The sequence below is a fragment of the Arachis hypogaea genome, chromosome 11 (assembly GCF_003086295.3).
Source record: "Arachis hypogaea cultivar Tifrunner chromosome 11, arahy.Tifrunner.gnm2.J5K5, whole genome shotgun sequence".
NCBI classification, from domain to species: Eukaryota; Viridiplantae; Streptophyta; class Magnoliopsida; order Fabales; family Fabaceae; genus Arachis; species Arachis hypogaea.
The window spans coordinates 53,046,397-53,067,858 of NC_092046.1; the positions used below are offsets into that span (position 1 = coordinate 53,046,397).

At 35.4% G+C, this 21,462-nt stretch overlaps 1 protein-coding gene across 22 annotated transcripts; it reads left to right on the forward strand.

Moving 5' to 3' along the window:
* Window positions 1-17,597: 17,597 nt before the first annotated feature.
* LOC112723890 (plastidic glucose transporter 4-like) lies at window positions 17,598-21,058 on the forward strand. Of its 22 annotated transcripts, none has more exons than XM_072206829.1 (7): window positions 17,651-17,962; window positions 18,205-18,263; window positions 18,893-19,005; window positions 19,097-19,202; window positions 19,366-19,459; window positions 19,639-19,731; window positions 20,628-21,058. In XM_072206829.1, exons 3-6 carry the CDS (start codon window positions 18,946-18,948, stop codon window positions 19,679-19,681), a joined length of 303 nt encoding a protein of 100 aa, XP_072062930.1. In that variant the 5' UTR covers window positions 17,651-17,962; window positions 18,205-18,263; window positions 18,893-18,945; the 3' UTR covers window positions 19,682-19,731; window positions 20,628-21,058. The 22 variants fall into 22 exon arrangements, with proteins under 22 accessions (XP_072062936.1, XP_072062942.1, XP_072062937.1 ...); XM_072206823.1 differs by having other exon boundaries at window positions 17,652-17,962; window positions 18,107-18,263; XM_072206830.1 differs by having other exon boundaries at window positions 17,654-17,962; window positions 18,107-18,263; window positions 20,676-21,058.
* Window positions 21,059-21,462: the final 404 nt, after the last annotated feature.

The window sequence follows — 21,462 nt, forward strand, 5'->3', positions numbered from 1 at the left end:
CAGCCGGAAGCGTGACATTCTAGTAGTAAAGGTGTTACATTGATATTAATAGGGGCAGCAATCTAACAACACCATTAAAATAACATATACATATGTAAGTGTTTGAACACCCTTAGCTATAAGCATAAAACATTAACCAAAATATTACATCCATAAATACAAAATACTAACCAAATTAGTAATAAAGAAAAAATAATCATGCTTGTGTTTCTAAAATAATTAGAGTTACAGCCATAAGCACAACATAGGAACCAAGAGAAAAAAAATTATAGACTAACTTACAATGATAGCCTTACATTGTTACCTTTTTATGCATCTTAACCTTCCCTTCATTTTTAATTATTTCTATTATTATTCCTCCAAATGACTCCATTTGTTTAAACTACTCCTTTATATACATAAAATTATCACACATCATCTAGTTAACTCTTCATATGAATACGATGCTACAATTAATTAATAATGCGTTAATTAAAAGAATTGTATATATGTGCTCCAAAACAAATATAAATATTTTTCCTTATTTAAATGTTCTTCTCTTCTTCCTTTTATTTCTTTCCTCCTACAAACACTTTGATTTGATCATATCATATAAATAAAAAGATTATAAACCTATGACATAAACATATAGATAAATTGAGCTTATATTAATATATTTTCATATACGTTTTTTGATTTGTTTGGGGACAACTTTTCAATTAGTGTACATCAAGGTAATAAAATTAGTATTCTTTTCCATTGTTCTAATAAAATTTTTCACTGTCTGAGGAGTTGGCCCCACTGTTGCTCCATGATCAAAAGTCACTTCTTCCCTTTCTTCTCAAGTTCTTGCATAAATCTTTAGGCACCTTATTTTTCCACAAATCTTTCTAACTTTTGAAATATCTAAATTAAAAAATTGACAAGTTATACAAATTAAAACAAAAAATAGCAACTCTAACACATACATGAATCCACATTATACATTATAAATAGCCAAAAAACAAATAGCAACAAACAAAATTACATTATCTTCCACATAAGCATTTTTCATAACTTGGTCTCTTTCCACATCAAAGTTGTCATTTTCATGTTCACCAACATAATCTTTCTCATGGGGATATGAACATTTCCTCTATCATTCAAGGATGGCCTAGATTAGGATTGTACATGGTTTGGTTAATCCAAAAATTAAACCTGTTTTTGGGTTAGCCAAAAATATAATTTGGTTAATTAACCAAATTGGTTTTATATGATAAAACTGGTTATTAACCAGTTAGAAAATTCAAAATCGGTTATAAAAATAAAAACCAATTCTAAAAAAATTGGTTTTCAAAAAAAAACATTTTTACATAGAAAAATTGGATTTTTCAAAAAAATTAAAAATCGGTTTTTAACCAGATAAAAATAGGTTTTTACAAAAAAATCGATTAACCAATTTGAACACAAGAGTTGCATAAAATCTGGTTTTGATTTTGGTTAACCGGTTAAAAATTGATTTTTAAAATTTGGTTTTGATTAGCCACTTTTTAATAATATAGATAAGGTTTTTAAAATTGTTTTATTAAATTGGTTAACCAAAATTTGGTTATGGTTTTTGAATCGGTTAACCACAATTTAGTTATTTTATGTACACCCCTAGCCTAGATCTAGCATCCTCAATAGTTGGAACTTCAATTTGTTCCTCTTCTCTTTCCACATGAATTTTTTGTTCAACCAAAAAATCATCAAGAGTCATTGTTGGATGCTTTAAGTTATTTTTTGATTTTGTCAAGTTAACTGGTTCTTTTTCAATAGCTCTAGCATCCTCACTAATTGACTCAAAGTCTTCTTCCTCTTCTCTTTCCACTTCTACTATTTCTATATGCAAAAATACATCAAGAGTCATTGTTGGACACTTTGTCTTGCTCTTCATCTTTTTAGAGATTGGTTGTTCTTCTAGTTGAACATTACTTCTCACTTGATTATGAGAATACCTTAAAGACCGGTTCATAACATTGTCCATAAGTGTCTTATTTCTCCTTTCCATGGAATTCTCCCTACTTTGTTTGTCTCCAATTTCTGAAAATTTTCTCTTAGGACGTTGTGCTATTTTGGCTTGATTACTTCTTTTATCACCTTTGGATATAAAATTTTGGACTAGTTTTGCAGTAGAAGATACTTTCTTTATTTCAATTTTTTTAACTTTTGCATGAGCTTAATACTTCTTTACTAGCCTTTTCTCTTTTGAAGTTGCTTTGTTTTTTATTAAGTTGCTGTAAAAATATTAAATACCATCAAACACAATTGCATATACATCTAATAAGAGAAAAATGTTACAAGAGAATAATAAATATGTAAAACAAAATGTTCAGCAAATCAAGTAGTGAACCATAACAAATAAATCATGAAATAAAGCGAGTTTAGGTTTAAAATTGTAAAAATAAAGCATGAAATTTGACTTATATACCAAAAATGAGGAAAACAAATCACTCAAAAGTCTTCAGAATCATATTCTTTATTTGATTCTGTGTTATACTCTTGGAAAAAATAGACTTCTTTTGTAACATCGACAAGAACTTCATTCAAATCATTCCTTTCCAAGTCTACTTCACAATCATCATTAGGTATAGAGGGAATCATTGAATTATCAAATGGCTCATTTTCATAAGTAGCTTCAAATAAGTAAACTTGGAACAGCTTTTTAATGCTCTTTCCAATATAGCATGCAATCATTCGGTCATGCGTCAATCTTCTTATAGTCAAGACCTAAGTTTCTTACCATAGTCTTGGCTTCATTGAAAGAAGTAGGAATATTCAAGTTAGGAATAACTATTTTAGCAATTCCAAGAAAGAAGTAAAAGAGGCATTATTCCACCTATGTTGACACTTTAACAAGTATAGTCAGATGGTGGAAGACAATGTAAAAAACCCCTTGCAACCGAGATATGGTTCTTTGCTAGCACTACAAGAAAATAAACTTTCTGCCACGCTTTTAAAGGGTGCCAAAAAGTGCTAAAAAGCGTGCCGATATCTTTTCGCCACGCTTTTTGAGCTATCGGCACACTTTTGAAAGGGTCACATCCGCTAGCGTGCCTGTTGCTCTATCGTCACGCTTTTGTGGATCTATCAGCATGCTTTCTTTTTGGTCACGCTTTCAACTCTTGCCACGCTTAAAAGCGTGGCTATAGGTGTTAATCTATCGGTACGCTTTAAAAACGTACAGAAAAGTTCACATATCGCCACGCTTTTGAAGCGTGCCAAGAAAGTTGGTTTTGGCTACGCTTTGAAAGCGTGCTAATAGAGCACATACAGCCACGCTTTTAAAAGCGTGGCTTTCCAACTAAAGCCTTTTGCCACGCTTTCAAAGCGTGGCCTATTCCTTTGTCAAATTAAAAATAAAAGGAAAAAATTAGAATGCATAATAATAATTAAAAAATTACAATTTTATAATAATAACTAAAAAGAGAAAATTAGAAGGCATAAGAATTGATTTTTTTATTGATTTACATGAATTATTTACATGCTATAATAATAATTTAAATTAAAACTATAATGCTCCCAAAGATATGAAGGATGGAAAACCAAAAAGTGATATACAGCAGAACTATGATTAACAAAAAGTTGATGTGGGAAGAACTCCTACTACCATTTGCTTTAAAACTCCTCGTCTTCACTGGCCGCAGCTTCTTCCTTATCATATTTTTTCTAGAAGGGCAACTAAAAACTCCAGTACCTTGCTCCCAGAATCTAAATGACCATTCATCTTCACCATAAATCTGTGTCAGTAAAACACACAATCCTAATAAGTCATCATGTGACAAAATATAACACAGGTTTCCATTACAATTTTCCAAGAAAATATGTATGTGCATCATTGAATTTTTTGACATTTTACAAAAATATAACCATTTTGTGACACTGTAACTCATGGCATCAGTTATGGAAATTGATGTTCATAATCCATATCTCAATTTATTCTCTAGCTATACTTTTACAACCATGCACTCTACAGAGCTAAAGTGAACCCATAAACACTTCACTCCCAAAATAATCTAATGTGAAATGTCTAGAATTAACACCTAGCATTTTTCCAACAACCAAATTAATCCATAGAATTAAGAGCTATATAGTTATATGTACTACAAAAAAGTCAATCACAATTGTTTCTCAATCAGATAAGAATTACTAAGATTAAATTTAATCACAAAACAGTAGTGTGAGTCACATATTGAGACAATTACAATTCGGTATTAATAGTGTCTAATGAACAATTCAATTACTAAGTGGAGTAATAATTATTAAGATGGTACCTTTCGCTACTTAACTTTTCATAATATACCATCAGAAATCAATGCTGCCAGACCCCAAATCTCATCTGGTTCAAGCCACCGTTAGTGTTTATGAGGATATAGCCGTTGGTCTTTGCATCTAGCCCTGATGAAAAAGAAAGAAAAAGGAAGAGTGAGAAGAGAAAATCACAGAATAACCCACTGCATAATACGAGATAGGAGGGTACTTGAGACATACTCTTATGATTTCTTAGCAGTTCTATACATTGTGTGAAATTGTCACTGTTGGGTTTAGACCAGATACCTGACTCCTGAATGAAAATGCAAACTTTATAAATGAAAAAGAATAGACATCTCTAAATACAACATATACTACAGAGGGGATTTAAGACTTACTTCGGCCATGGCAATCTCGCTACCAATTACTCCTGTGTCTACCATCTTTAGAGTTCATTCAGCATCACCTTCTCCATCCCTATAACAATAATCAATGGAGCTTCGGTCTATTATTAATCTAGAAATGGAGCCAGATAGTTCCTGATAAAAGGGTAAAATAAAGGAACATGTTCACAAAACATAACGTCTTCGCTCGCCAACAAAAAAGCTTATTAAACAAATTTGCAACGCAATATCCAAAATTTGACCTTCCACTCATTAAGAAATTATATATACTTTGCATCTTAAAACTTAAGATTCCTACAAAAAACCGAATCTCCCCAAAAAATAATATTAATAAATCATTCATCATGTTGGCCACTCCCAGAAAGGAAATAATCAAGCCAACAAAGGCAAGGAAATCCCTAAAAGTCAGGGACAAAAAATAGTTACTATTCAGAATCCCAAACCTAGCATGCAAAAAACCAAATTGCAAAGCTCGGTCTCAAATAAAAAAAGGCGCTATCTCCACTAATCAAACCAAGAGGAATGCTCCAATTAATCAAAAAGGAAAACAACAAGCAACTCTAGCTAAGCCTAACTCTCATGAAACAAAAACAGCAGCAAAATAGGTTCTTAATAAAAGTAGAGGGATAAACAGGAAAACCATCAGGAATATTGGAGAAGCTTTAGCTATATGCTGAATGATCAATATAAGGTATACAAAGAGGGAGGTTATGTGGCCCTAGCAGGTGAGGATAAAAATCTTACCATTAGTGACATGATGAGTTCCCATGGGGATGCATCTTGTTTAAAGGTGGTTCAGCAGCATCCTTTAAACACCTCATTTTTCATAAGTTAGATTATGCTTGCTACCTAGGTGGAGTAACAAATTGAATGAGAGATTAAAATAATGAAAGACTAGAGAAAATTCTAAAACAGAGTAATGCCAAACAGAATAGAGCATTAATGAGTTTGAAACTTTCAAGGTTTATCATTTAGTTTCCTTTTTATCAAACTATTAATCTAATTTCCATAATTTGGTAAAAAAAAATGAAAATCAAATTCAGAGAAAACTAATGCTCAAATATCTTTAAAAAAATATCAGATTCACACCAGATATTTTTTTCCTTAAAAAAAAAGAGTTCAGGAATCAACACAGATACTAAGAACTGAAATGGAAGAAAACCCAAATTATTAAAAAAAAGTGCAGAAAAGAAATTCAAACTATATACCTGATCACTTCTATGTACTGAACAGGACTGATTTCTTAAGAAACTGAGATTTGAATTCAGTAGGTGGAATTTTGCAGCAGCAAAAATTGGATTTTGGCTTTGATTTCTTGGACCCTTTTATGAAAATATTTCATGGAAGATAAAAAGGAAAATACTTGAGAAGTTGGTAATGGATGGCAGCTTATGGTTTGTGTGAGCGAGGGAGAGAGAACTAACCTTTGAGCAGCACCTCGAGCAGAACCGCGATAGAAAAGCGAGCAGAACCGCGAGAGAGAGGGGCGAGCAGCACGACGACCAAAATGGTGAACTGGCGAGGAATGACGAGCTGGCTAACACAAGAATTCTTTAGTATTATCTATCTGCACAACTTTAACGGAATTTCCAGTTTGGTTTTTCATAAGTAACTTGTTGTAAAATTTGCAGAACTTGAGCTTTTGAATTAAGTAAATATAAATAAGTGTATCTTGTGTAAACATCTACAATGCTCATATAGTAATTCTGATCTGGAAACAATTGGGACAGGAATCCATACATTAATGTAAATTAATTCAAGAGGAGAAATAAAAACAATATTAGACAAAGAGAAAGGTAAGGTATGCATTTTGCCTTTTGCACAAGCTTCACACACAACAGAATCAAACTCAGTTTTATTTGAATATATTACAGTGTCTAAGAATAATCTCAAAAATAATAAGTGATGGATGTCCTAATCTTCTATGCTAAGTTCTAAATTAGATTTATACATAGCAAAAAAAGATTGAAATACTTTGGATTCATTAATCTGTCTAGGCATATACATGTTCTCAAAAACATATAGATCTTGTTTAATTATTCCTTGAAGGAGCACCTCCTTAGACACCTGAGATAACACATTTTCAATTGTAAAAAATGACTGGCCTCAATCCATGACCTACAACTAAAATTATGAAAGGAACAACTCAGCTATCTCAACTTTAGTATTTTGCAGTTAGAGTTTTCCAATGTTGCTGTAAGACTGAACACTCAATCTAGACTCCAATTTAAAAATGACCACTGAAAATCTAGGCTCCTATTTAAAAATGACCACTCAAATTCCATCATGCTAAGGTTGAAAACTCTGTTTCCTGCACAAGTTCTCGAGTCCTATTCTTTCTCTGTTTTGTACTTTCAATGATCATCCAAATTACTTGGTTAGAAACTTCCAATTATAGTTTAGAAAATTTTGGTTTAATTTGTCTAATTTGTATATGCATAGAAATGAAAGGTTCATAGTAACCAATATATTAAATAAACTTTAGTATGTTTACTTAATACATTTTTATAATATTAAGTCATAAACACAGTAACTCCGGAACTTTAACAATATGGACAAAATGGATTTTTCAAAAAAAATAAAGGGAAAAACCTTGAAAACGGGTGTTTCGTATTAGCATATAGCAAGAATGCATATTAAAAGAATAGTGCATTTTAATTCATTTTTATACGTCAGCAATTTGATTTTTGAGGACGCATAAAATTCGAAAAACACATTGTTATCTAAAGTAGAGATAGAGTAAAGTAAGACTCACCTCTTTATTTTTTAAGTCTATCAGTAAATGTTAGGCACTATAGAAGAGACCTTAATTTTAGTAGACTGATAGCATCATAGTTGCATAGAACTTCCAATACACCTTTATCACGGATACACTGCTGCACCAAGACCATTTTAGGTGGCGGTGCACCAGACACACTCACACCCTCAAGAAACCTCCATTTAGTATTTCTTTACCAAAAAAATTAAAGACAAAAATCAGAAACCATTCCAATAAGCAATTTACATCATAACCAAACAAAATAACAAATGATCATATCACTCAAACCTTGTATCAAGTATATGTACTATTCGAACAAATGCATGTGTGTCATAATAAAGTATAATTCATATACTAAGATTAAAAGAATACCAGTGAATGAATCTCATTATCCAAGTTGAAATAAATTTCATATACTCCAATATAAGAAATCAGTACAATTCATATACCAGTAGTGACTTGATAGTTTTCCATGCAGATCCCACTGAAGACAGGGCTTTTTACTTGTAGTGTAATTTGTCACAAACTATGAATTTATCTAAAAATTTTATTCATTCAGACTTAAAATATGAATATGATAAATTAAAACCCTAAAAATAGTAGGATTTGTACCTCTTGGATAATTTGAAGAGCAACCACTCCTCTACTTTTCTTCATAATCGGTTTCTTCTTCGTCCAACGGCGGTTGGAGATGAAGTAGGCCAAAGCTACGCACAGTAAAATGGCGCCACCGAAGCCAATGGCGCGAGGGATGAGCGACTAGTTGGGGAACAAATAGAAGATTAATAGCAAATTAAACACAGCAAAACCAATTTAATAACAGAACCAGAACAAATAGAAGATTAACAGAGAGAAGAGAGGTCTAGAAGATTTAAAAAACAGAGTAGTTAAAAGGAAAATTTCACAAGCCCAGGAATCAGGAAGAACGACAGCGGCATTCACGGGACGGGGAGGACAGCAACGTTCACGGGACGGGGAGGACAGCGACGCTCACAGGACAGGAGAGTAGGACGGAGACGTTCACAGGACGGAGACGACACGATGAGGAGAACACGCCTTGGACCGAGACCGCGAGACGTGCTAGTCTGCAATGGTGTGTGCGAAGGGGATTCTGTGTGACGGCGATTCTGGCATGTGCGAGGGAGAGAACAGAGTGACGGAAGAGAAAACTAAAAGGCAGATAAGAAAGCGAGAGAAGAGACTTAGGGAGTTAGGGTTCCAGTTATGGGAGGGTGATTTTAGATTTAGGGTTCGACAGATGAACGAGGGTTCGACAGAGAGAGGGTTAGAGGAAAGGCATGGGTGCGAAGGTCATTAGCTTAGATAGGTGATGCCAAGGCATCTTAGGCTAGTTTCACTAGCCTTTTTCTTTTATTTTTAGTTGTTTTATGCATTTTCTTGAGCCTTAAGTAATCATTTGGGCCAAATAGTCATGCTTGTCTTAAATCATTCAACATGAAGATTTTGATGCAAATTCCATGAGTTTTTAGTTATATTACTTGAATGCTATGAATGGAAGATTTCTCATGAAATTTTGCAAGACTTTGATGCAATTGTTTGGATGATTTCAGGGAAGAAGAGGCTAGGCAAGGAAGCAACAAAATCAATAAAGGAAGCTTGAATATCACATGTGGAGTTTAAGTTCCAGTTTAAGCTTAAACTGGAACTTAAACTACCAAGCCATATAATGCTGGAATTGAAGTTTAACCTCCAGTTTAACCTTAAACTGGAGGTTAAACGCCAGAAGTGAGAATCTCACCAGGGGAGCATTTCCACGTTTAACCTCCAGTTTAACCTTAAACTGGAGGTTAAACGCCAGAAGTAAGAAAGGCACCAGGAGCATTCCACGTTTAAGCTCCAGTTTAACCTTAAACTGGAGCTTAAACGTGTTCGACTATTTTTCTCCTCCAGAGTTGCTTTCTCATTTCCACGTTTAAGCTTCAGTTTAACCTTAAACTGAAGCTTAAACGTGCTCGAGCTTGTGCCTCCAGGGAGTGCCAGCGTTTAAGCTCCAGTTTAAGCTTAAACTGGAGCTTAAACCTGTTATATGGAACAGCTTGACCATGCCTTCTTCAAACATAAATAACTTGAGCTACAAAACTCCAAATGAGGTGATTCAAAATGCATTGGAAAGAAGACATCTAGAGCTTTCCAAGCATATATGGCATGCATGGTGGATACTAAAAATTGAGGGAGAAAACAGCCCCGTAATGTGCATAGAAGAGCATAGTACCAACATGCAATCAGGCCAGCTGACCTCTTCACCTTCCATGGAGTATAACTTGAGTTGTAGAAATCCAATTGAGGTGCTTCTAGTTGCGTTAGAAAGCTGATATCCATAGATTTCCAACGAGGTATAATAGTCTATATTTGGCATCAAATTGGCAAGGTTGACAAGAGAACAAAGTGACGACTCAAGAAAGGGGGGTGCAACGTTTGAGTGTAGTTTAATGGATCATTATCCTTTTTTTGGATCAATTATGTCACTCTACCCTTCAAGCAAGCAAGGCCCATCAACAACACCAAATCAAGGCCACAAGAATCATCTAGAATAGTTTATTTTCATTTGATTGTAATTTGCTTTGAATTTCATTTTCATTTTGTAATTTAGGGAGCCTATTTAAAGGCCTTAGTTCCTGCATTTGAGAGGGACTGGAGGAAAGGGGAATCCAGCCCCTGAGGGGGCATCGGGGAACTTTGGATCATTTTCTTGAGTTTTGTAATTGAATTCAGAGCTATGACTCACTAAACCCCTTTCATTGGGTTAGGGAGCTCTATTGTAATTCAATGAATCAATAATAGTTTATTCTTCTTCTTCAATCTTTTCTCTTGAATTTTGTTAGAAAGCTTCTCGATCTAATTCCATTGGTTAGTTGTCTTGGGAAAGAGACTATCCATAATTGGAATCCTTCGGAACCTTGGGAAAGGAATGGAGGATTCATGCTAGAGAAGCTTTCTCACAGTGAATTGGATTGGGATTTGGATGGATATTGTGACATGTAATCCTACCAAATTGTGGTTCATGAAACTGTGTGGTATAATCAGTGATCGAGTATCATCTCTTCTTACAAACATTTAAACCAAGGGATTGGGAATTTGTTTGTTTTTAGAGAGAATTGGTGAGCCAAGGGATTGGGATCCAATCATATAAGATTGCCAAGCAAAATTCAATGAACGCATTGGTTGAGGAAGAGATAAACATGTTTTGATTCGGAGATCTCAATATCTCCTAAAACCCAATGAATTCCCCATCTCCGATTTTCACTTTCTCTTTACATTCTGCAACTCAATTCATGCAATCACCCCCATTCCCTTTTAATTTCCGCACTTTAGCTTCTGCTCTTTAATTTATGCAATTTAAGATTCCGCCATTTCAATTTCTTGCCATTTACGTTTCCCGCCAATTTTACATTCCGCAATTCTCATCTAAATTTTGATTCCGCTCAACTAGAACACACTTCTAATCCGAATTGCTCACTCAACCAATCCTTGTGGGATTCGACCTCACTCTATTGTGAGTTTTTACTTGACGATAACCGGTGCACTTGCCGGAAGGAATTTTGCCGATCGTGCAATTTCCTAAATCGTGGCATAACAAGTTTATGCGCATCAAGTTTATGGCGCCGTTGCCGGGGATTGGTTTTCGATTGACAATTCTCCAATTGGAAGTTAACTAGATTGAGCAATTTTTCTTTTCTTTTGTTAATAGTTTTTGTTTCAGTTTATTACTGCTAATTTCTGCAAATTTTAATTTGTTTTCTTTGCTTATTCACTTGTTAGCATACTAACCACTAGCTGTTTGTGATATTGCCTCACTATGGAATTTCCACTATCTTTGGATGAGTATTGTTTGAGACTGGGCACATTGCAAAAAAGAAAGGAGTATCCATCATCTTTTGGTCAATCAAAATTCATGAGAAACTCTCCACCACCACAGAATGATTCATGTTATTATGCTCATGGTGGGTGGGAGTATCAGGAACAGGAAACGGGGTACTTCCCAGAGCCACAAAATGGTCCATGTTTTGGTGAATTTGATCACTACTCAAGTTGTGGCTGGGAAGATCAAAACCAAAGAGATTTCACTTATTCACACCCCATTCATCAAGAGCCATCACCTCTGAATTATCCAACCTCACCTCCTAGTTTTACATATCCATATTCTTCATCACTTGAGCATTTCTCAGCACAAAATTCCTTCTCAAATTCATACAATTCATTTCACTATCCACAAGACTCATTCCACTACACACAAGAGTCATACCACTACCAACACTCCAACCAAAGACTCTATCAGCCCACACAAAACACATACTCCCAGCCACCATATCACAGCCAAGATAATCAACATCATCAACCCAATCCGAACCAACAATTTCAAGATCAATTAAACAGGATAGAAGGAATGATTGCAACTATGGGCAGAGATGTGGCCGATTTGAAAAGCTTTAAGGAAGAAGTGATATCCAACTTACAAAATCATGGTGCTGCCATTCAAAAGCTAGAAGCACAAATTGGATATCTATCAAAGCAAATCCCTACCCACAATTCTTCTAGTGATACCATGGCAAACCCAAGGGAGGAATCAGAAGAACAAGAAAGGGAGAAAGTCAATCAAGGGAGATCACACTCCAATGACACAGAGAGTTGCAAAGAGGAAGGGTTCATTGAACCACAAATTCAGGAAGCTTTTGATGAACAGGATACTCCAACTGTCCAACAACAACCAAGTTCTGAGATCAAGGATGTGAAGGCAGTAGAAACAAGCACCAAAAGGAGGATTGTGACCGAGAAACAAAGGATCATATCCATGAAGAAGAGAAGGTCGAAGAACAATCCAACTCCTGAGCCAACAAGCAAGTTCACTCAAGCCAATCACAAGGGAAAGCTTGCTGGAAAGAAGCATTCACAACAAGGGGCACTAACTAGCTCCTTTATCCACTTGAAGTCATTCCTCTTAACAAACTGGAAGAAGAGGAAGAAAGTCAGGAACAGCATGTCAAGCTAATGACGTTAAAGAAGCGCTTGTTGGGAGGCAACCCAACCAAAGGTAGTTTTTCTTTTCTAGTTATTTCAATAAAAGAGTTAAGTAGATTTATCTGTATTGCAAGGAGCTAAGTTTGGTGTTGCACACCAAAACAATTCAAGGGTGAATGTGAGATTCTAAGTTTGGTGTTCCACCAAAAAACTTCATTAAAAGCACATTTCTACCTCAGCATGACTAGTCACTAGCTCCAACCAATCAGGGAAACTACTTAAACAATAGTTTAATTTCTAGTTCATAGTTTCTTTTTCTAGTTCATAGTTATTTTCTTAATAAAAGCACATGAGGTTTTCTGCATATGATCCCAATTGCTGCATATGGCAAGGAACTAAGTTTCGTGTTCACACACCAATCTAAGTTCAGAGGCCTACAAACATCCATGCATGCTAACCAATTCTCAAAGTGCTTGGGGAACAAGCAACTTCTAATAGCTTTGCAGGAAGACAATCAATCTCATGGAAGGAATATACATCATCATCAAAGAGAACACCAAGGCTAGGAAGGATGATGAACAACAAAGAAGATGCTAAAAGGTTGTATTGTCACTTAATTACTTGTACTTTGAATTGCTGATATTTGAAGTTTGCATGCACCCCTGCTTTAAGTTTGAGTCATTGCAGTTTTTGTTTGTCTGTTTGTTTAATTTTCAAATAAGTGATAGTCTAAGTGTCTGGATAACTTCATCTTCTTAAACAAATGCTTGCCATGCTTGTTCTGTTTCCATAAAATAAAAGAAATGTTTGAACAAAAGTAACTCAATTCCATTTGGTAAGAAATCAAATAAGATTAAGTGTTGGTATGCATGTTTGATTGAATAGTCAGCTCACTAAGAAATAAAGTTAGAATTGTCACTTTTAGTGGAAATTAGGATGCTGTCTATGGATCTTGATGAATAAATGTCTTTGGCCATGAAAAAGAAAGAAAAAGAAGAAGAAAAAGCCACTGAAAAAGGGCAACCAAAAAGCAAAAAAAAAAATTGAGAAAATAAGCTAGGCACCAATGGTTTGAACTTCTGAGACAAATGCCTGTGGTGTTTATGTATTAAGGATATGCTTGGATGAATAGGTTCTGAGGAGTGTTTCAACACTTGGTAACTTGGGTTAACTAACCCGGGATTATCAACCAAAAGTCCATTATCAAGAGCAACCTAAATACAAAACATTTAGTCACACAAAGAGGTGCAGGGTACCAATGTCTCAAGAAGAAATGTGAACTAAAATGCCTGTAGTGGATATGTGTAGTGCACTGATAAGAAAAAGAAAATGCCAAAGGCTTGTGCAACACATGACACTGAGCAACAAGGAGCAAATAAGCTCAAAGAAAAAGAAAAACAAAGAAAAGAAACTTGCCAAGGATATGTGAATAACAAGAGGCCATAGCAGTGTTTTAGTGGAAACATAAAAAGTGACATTCTTACCTAAGAAACAATAAAGTGATGCTGCAACAACTTTCTGCATGAACACGCCATTAATCAATGTCAATTACTTACTGATATGGCTAATGAATTTACTTTCTGTTTCATTCTTTCTTCTCAATAATTCAGAACTTGCTTGGGGACAAGCAAGGATTAAGTTTGGTGTTGTCATAAACTTGATGCGCATAAACTTGTTATGCCACGATTTAGGAAATTGCACGATCGGCAAAATTCCTTCCGGCAAGTGCACCGGTTATCGTCAAGTAAAAACTCACAATAGAGTGAGGTCGAATCCCACAAGGATTGGTTGAGTGAGCAATTCGGATTAGAAGTGTGTTCTAGTTGAGCAGAATCAAAATTTAGATGAGAATTGCGGAATGTAAAATTGGCGGGAAACGTAAATGGCAAGAAATTGAAATGGCGGAATCTTAAATTGCATGAATTAAAGAGCAGAAGCTAAAGTGCGGAAATTAAAAGGGAATGGGGGTGATTGCATGAATTGAGTTGCAGAATGTAAAGAGAAAGTGAAAATCGGAGATGGGGAATTCATTGGGTTTTAGGAGATATTGAGATCTCCGAATCAAAACATGTTTATCTCTTCCTCAACCAACGCGTTCATTGAATTTTGCTTGGCAATCTTATATGATTGGATCCCAATCCCTTGGCTCACCAATTCTCTCTAAAAACAAACAAATTCCCAATCCCTTGGTTTAAATATTTGTAAGAAGAGATGATGCTCGATCACTGATTATACCACACAGTTTCATGAACCACAATTTGGTAGGATTACATGTCACAATATCCATCCAAATCCCAATCCAATTCACTGTGAGAAAGCTTCTCTAGCATGAATCCTCCATTCCTTTCCCAAGGTTCCGAAGGATTCCAATTATGGATAGTCTCTTTCCCAAGACAACTAACCAATGGAATTAGATCGAGAAGCTTTCTAACAAAATTCAAGAGAAAAGATTGAAGAAGAAGAATAAACTATTATTGATTCATTGAATTACAATAGAGCTCCCTAACCCAATGAAAGGGGTTTAGTGAGTCATAGCTCTGAATTCAATTACAAAACTCAAGAAAATGATCCAAAGTTCCCCGATGCCCCCTCAGGGGCTGGATTCCCCTTTCCTCCAGTCCCTCTCAAATGCAGGAACTAAGGCCTTTAAATAGGCTCCCTAAATTACAAAATGAAAATGAAATTCAAAGCAAATTACAATCAAATGAAAATAAACTATTCTAGATGATTCTTGTGGCCTTGATTTGGTGTTGTTGATGGGCCTTGCTTGCTTGAAGGGTAGAGTGACATAATTGATCCAAAAAAAGGATAATGATCCATTAAACTACACTCAAACGTTGCACCCCCCTTTCTTGAGTCGTCACTTTGTTCTCTTGTCAACCTTGCCAATTTGATGCCAAATATAGACTATTATACCTCGTTGGAAATCTATGGATGTCAGCTTTCTAACGCAACTGGAAGCACCTCAATTGGATTTCTACAACTCGAGTTATACTCCATGGAAGGTGAAGAGGTCAGCTGGCCTGATTGCATGTTGGTACTATGCTCTTCTATGCACATTACGGGGCTGTTTTCTCCCTCAATTTTTAGTATCCACCATGCATGCCATATATGCTTGGAAAGCTCTAGATGTCTTCTTTCCAATGCATTTTGAATCACCTCATTTGGAGTTTTGTAGCTCAAGTTATTTATGTTTGAAGAAGGCATGGTCAAGCTGTTCCATATAACACGTTTAAGCTCCAGTTTAAGCTTAAACTGGAGCTTAAACGCTGGCACTCCCTGGAGGCACAAGCTCGAGCACGTTTAAGCTTCAGTTTAAGGTTAAACTGAAGCTTAAACGTGGAAATGAGAAAGCAACCCTGGAGGAGAAAAATAGTCGAACACGTTTAAGCTCCAGTTTAAGGTTAAACTGGAGCTTAAACGTGGAATGCTCCTGGTGCCTTTCTTACTTCTGGCGTTTAACCTCCAGTTTAAGGTTAAACTGGAGGTTAAACGTGGAAATGCTCCCCTGGTGAGATTCTCACTTTTGGCGTTTAACCTCCAGTTTAAGGTTAAACTGGAGGTTAAACTTCAATTCCAGCATTATATGGCTTGGTAGTTTAAGTTCCAGTTTAAGCTTAAACTGGAACTTAAACTCCACATGTGATATTCAAGCTTCCTTTATTGATTTTGTTGCTTCCTTGCCTAGCCTCTTCTTCCCTGAAATCATCCAAACAATTGCATCAAAGTCTTGCAAAATTTCATGAGAAATCTTCCATTCATAGCATTCAAGTAATATAACTAAAAACTCATGGAATTTGCATCAAAATCTTCATGTTGAATGATTTAAGACAAGCATGACTATTTGGCCCAAATGATTACTTAAGGCTCAAGAAAATGCATAAAACAACTAAAAATAAAAGAAAAAGGCTAGTGAAACTAGCCTAAGATGCCTTGGCATCAATAGATGAGGATGAAGGCGATGAACGGTCTCGGACGATGAAGGCATGAGTACGAAGTTCATTGGGTTAGAGGAAAGGCATGGGTGATCAACGATGAACGATGAAGATGGAGATGTTGTTTGAGGATGATGATGGCGCGGGTAACTTTTAGGGTTTTTTTTTTTGTGACTGGGTCACTTTTAGGGTTAAAACTAGTGTGTGATGTTGTTTGGGTTAAAATTGAAAACTAAGGAAAAAAATGTTAAGTGTGGAAAAAAATTGAATGGGAAACTAAATTTTGGGGGAGGGAACTCTATCAGTACGTTTTTTTGTGGGGTGCCAAAATAAACAGAATATGGGCACGCTTTAAAAAGGTGACCATTGAAACACAAACTAGCCACGCTTTACAAGCGTGCCGATCTCCCTCTATGGCCACGCTTTTTAAGCGTGACAAAAAAAAGGGTGGCCAAATTTTTAATCAGTGGGCACCCTCGTAAAAGTGTACCCATTTCCCTCTATCGCCACGCTTTTCAAGCGTGACAGTAAAAAAGCGTAGCCAAATTTCAAGTAAGTGGGTATCCTCGTAAAAGTGTGGCAATTTCCCTCTATGGCCATGCTTTTCAAGCATGGAAAAAAAAGCGTTGCCAAATCACAAATCAGTGGTCACCCTCGCAAAAGCGTGGCCATAGACCACTTTTGGGCACGCTTTAAAAGTGTGGCAAAAAAAGTTTACCAACAGGCCTTTTTTCTTGTAGTGTTGACACTAATTTGTCTAATAAAATAAAATATAAAAGATTAATTTGGTAATTAAAATTAGTTAAAGATTGAAGACTAATTAAAGATTTTTCAAAAACAAGCTAGCAAAATGAATGAGAGAAAAAATAGAATTGAATGACATTTATGAGAGAGAAAAATGGTTATACTACAAGAAAAAAGGCCTATGGCCACGTTTTTTTTGCCACACTTTAAAAGTGTGGCCAAAAGTGGTCATTGGCCACGCTTTTGTGAGGGTGGCGATTGAATAGAGATTCGGCCACATTTTTTCTCGCCACGCTTCAAAAGCCTGGCGAAAAGGGTCAATGGCCACGCTTTTGTAAAGGTGGCAACTGATTAGAGATACAGCCACATTTTTTTTGCCACGCTTCAAAAGCGTGGCCATGGAGAGAAACATAGACATTTTAAAAGCGTGGCAACAGAGTTTCAATACAGTAGCGTTTATAAAACGTGGCCATATCCTGGTACTCTTTTGGCACGCTTTAAAAGCGTGGCCAAAAGGTTTAAAAAAAAACTAATAACCCCAATGCCAATAACCCCTGCATCCTAATAACCCTAAAACTTGGCCAAAAGCTTCGCGAGACTCTCTCACTCTCCCCTCTTACCGTCATTCTTATCTATGCCATTTCTTGAAGAATGTCACAAAACGACCGCCCGGAGGCGCCGTCCCTGGCGACAGCGGCAAACGGCTCCGTGGCGGCGAAGGAGGAGAATCCAGCTGCGAGGGCGTTGGTTTCTTCGAGCAAGGCTGAGACTGAATCCGAACAAGGAGCACAAAGCGGAGAAGTACGAAGACTTGCAATTGATGTACTGCCTAGCGGTTTTCACCGCGCTAGAGAGGTACCTTCCGCCGAACATGCTCAATGCGCGACGAACACAAGGTATATGCCCCGCGCAGTGCAGACCAGAGTATGGTGCCTCTTTCTTTCTTTCTTTCTTTTAAGTTTTTTTATTTTTCAGTTAATTTTCAGTTGAGGCTAGTAAATTGCAGAATAGTAAACCTTAGGATTCCTTACAATAAACAGATTTCTCCAACTGAAATTTGCGGTGTGCTTGGATCTAATCAACTTCTTCCGAGAATTTATATCGCTTTTGTGTTGTTGGTCGGAATTCTTCTGTTTAGTTCTCTTTTCATGAACGTGTCTTGAATCTGGTCGTGTTTGGAAGCCCCTTCTTTCACTGGTAATTTCTTTTTCTTTTTAGTTCGTACACACATACACACACTAACCAAAGAAGTAAAAACTATATGTTGCTCCGAGCTGAGTTAATTTCTGTCTTCATCATAATCATTTTACTTTGTTTACTCATTTGTGCAAAGGGGTTATGTTTTATTGTTTTGCACTTATCTTCCATTTGATGAGATTTATATGAATACTTTATTTGTTAACCTTTTATCATAAAGTTTGGAGAGATACACTTGGATTATTGTTGCACGACAAATTTTATTATGTGAAAGATGTTCTTTTGAAATTAGAGTCGTGATCTGATCCTTTATTTTAGCAAATCTAGTTTTTCACCTTGTTGGGATGCACCCACCAGATACCATGACATCCAATCCAAGCATTGGTGTAGGGGAAGATTAGTATGAGTCGTCATATATGAAAGTTTACTTTGACAGGCTTTTCAGTTGAGGCTGTTGTGGTCAAGATCAAGCAACACACAAAGAATGTGTTTGTTTGACAATGGATATTTGGTTGCTGAGATTTTGCATTTGATAGATACATATTTGGCTGCTATAAATTATTTTAACATTTCTGATCTTGTTTATATATTTTATATTGACTGCTTAGGTGATTCCTTACAATGAACAGATTTCTCTAACCGAAATTCGCGGTGCGCTTGGATCTGTTAATCAACTTTTTATATGTATTGGGATTTTTGCAACATTAGTAGCCGGTTTGCCTCTTGCAAGAAATCCTATATGGTATTGATCTATTTATTTTTCTTCTGAATACAAATATCAAATAGAGATAGTAACATATATATGATTGTTAACCTTGAAATTTTGTTGGCAGACAATGTTTGGAATTTTGGTTATGCATGACTTAACAGCAGCAAGTCAAGGTTCTTCTGAACCTGAAGCAAAATGGTTTGATCTTTTTAGTAGCCGGTATCGAAAAGGTATTCAATAATTTATGATTAATCCCAAATTCCATTAACAAGGAGAAATAAAAATCTAGTGTAACTAAGCACAAGTTTGGTGCTCCCTTTTCAAAATATAAGATTGCTTTCAATATTTAGTTTACTCTGAAATTAATTGATGCTTTGTGAATTGGTGTTGCAGTTGTCAGTGTTGGAGCAGCACTTTTCTTGTTCCAGCAGTTTGCCGCATCAATGGAAGATTTGGAACCCTTACGGCTGTTCCAATACACCATATGGTTAGTCTTATGAGATCTCTTCTTACAAGCTTTTATAGTGTGCGATCAATTAGTCTTTTCACAATTCCATCACTAGAAAACCACTCTTCCTTAAAATTCAATTGATAGGTAGGTTTAAAGATATTTTTCTGTGTTTTTTTTTGTTATTCTTTTAATTTGCTTCTATTTCATTTACCCAGGATATTTATTCGTTGCAATCCTGAGGCTTATAGATCGGCCTGAAACTTTTGTTTCCGGAATTTTTTAAAAAATTTGTTTTCCCTGGCAATCAGGTTAGATTATTCACCTTTTGGATGCTTCTTCTTTTTCATTTTTATTTTATATTATATCACCTTTTTTAAGGAATCTAAGTTTGTGCTGGGTGAATTTTGGAAATACTAATCTGTACATGCAAATTTGTAGAAAGGGTAGAGATTTAGGGCCGTGAACTGACGTGTTGGCAAATTTTGCAATTAATTTTATTAAATTTTCAGTGTTTTTTGAATTGCGAGCTATGTCCCCTGATTGCTACTACTATGATTAATACTTTCATGCTTTTTGGGCCTGGTTATTGTTTTATGTTGTCTTTAAGGAATTTTGTCAAACTGAACTTTTTTTCCTTTTGATTCTTCCATCTCCTCCTTTCTTTTTATCTTTTCGTCAACCTTCCTTCCTTTCTTGTTGAATAAGAGGAGATAGATTGATGTAGTTTTTTTTATTTAGCAGATATGAATACTTTTCAAATGGTTTTGAATATCTTAAGAGATGGTTAAGTTCGAGTCAGTTATAGATACTGCCATTTTAAATTTGCTTGATCTGGTAAATTTTGTGGTTGAATGTATATTAAAGAGAGATTTGAGATGACAATTCATATATCATATCACAGAAAAATGTTTCATTTTTATCAACTCATGATTAATTATTAAATGGGTCAACATCCTTAAGCTTGCTTTGTTATATGCTTACTAAAATGGAGTTCTGTAAAACCATTTAATTTCTTTATTTTTTGGGGGGATTAGGACTCGAGGTTATTAAAAATGAAGATTTTGTTCCATGCTTTTTCTTTATTTATTACTGAAATGAAAGTTTCTTTCTTCTGGTGTTAAATGACCCAAAATGAATAAGTTCTTTTCAGCTGGAAGGCAAAATTCTAATAAGTTCTTTTCCTTTTCTTCTCTTTTGGCCTCAGATCTTTTCTTGTTTTTACCGAGACTTCCTCCTTGTCATGGTTTTGGAGATTGCAGGAGGAGTCATGGATGAACTTGCAAGCCCTATAAGTCCAGTTTTGGAGATTTGGAGATTGCAGGAGGAGTCATGGATGAACTTGCAGGAGGAGTCATTGTGTTTCTGCTTTTGCCACTATTTGATGTTTATGCTGCAATTATTGGTATTGCCATATAGTAACTTAAATTTGATTCTTTATTTGTTTTTTAATTTTATAAATTGTAATTTTTGTTACACTTCTATTTACAGTCAATCATTCATAATTTGTATTGTTTCTGTATTTTTCTTCAGTTTTTAGTTTTAGAATTTGAACTCGAGATTTATTTTGTATTGGAGTATTAGTTTTTTAATGTATAAAACAATTATAGCAAAAATTATATATGTCACTAATTATTATTTGATTTGTCTTGTAATAAAAATTGCATATTATATTTATAAGTTTGATAATAAAAAAGAACTGAAAAATTTATATTTTGTATTGATGAAGGTAAAAATTAGAAAAAGGAATTTTTTTTTAATTTTATAAGGCTATTGCCACGCTTTTAAAGCATGGCCGTATCTCTGGTTATGGCCACGCTTTAAAAGCGTGGCCATATCTCGCTATCACCACGCTTCAAAGCGTGGCCATATCTTTCTGTCGTCATGCTTTGAAAGTGTGGCCATATCTCTCTATCGCCACGCTTCAAAAACGTGGTCATATCTCCTACATACGGCCACGCTTTAAAGGGTGGCCATTTGTAAAAAGCGTGGCAAAAGAAAAAGCGTGGCGATTGGTCACCAAAAGCGTGGCGATAGAGCAA

Excerpts from the sequence above, each read along its gene's own strand:
- LOC112723890 (XM_072206825.1), top strand. The coding sequence starts at position 18,946 with ATGTATTGGGATTTTTGCAACATTAGTAGCCGGTTTGCCTCTTGCAAG. Across the intron at positions 19,006-19,096 it reads CTTGCAAGAAATCCTATATG|ACAATGTTTGGAATTTTGGT; the intron begins GTATTGATCTAT and ends TTTTGTTGGCAG. Across the intron at positions 19,203-19,365 it reads TAGTAGCCGGTATCGAAAAG|TTGTCAGTGTTGGAGCAGCA; the intron begins GTATTCAATAAT and ends TTGGTGTTGCAG.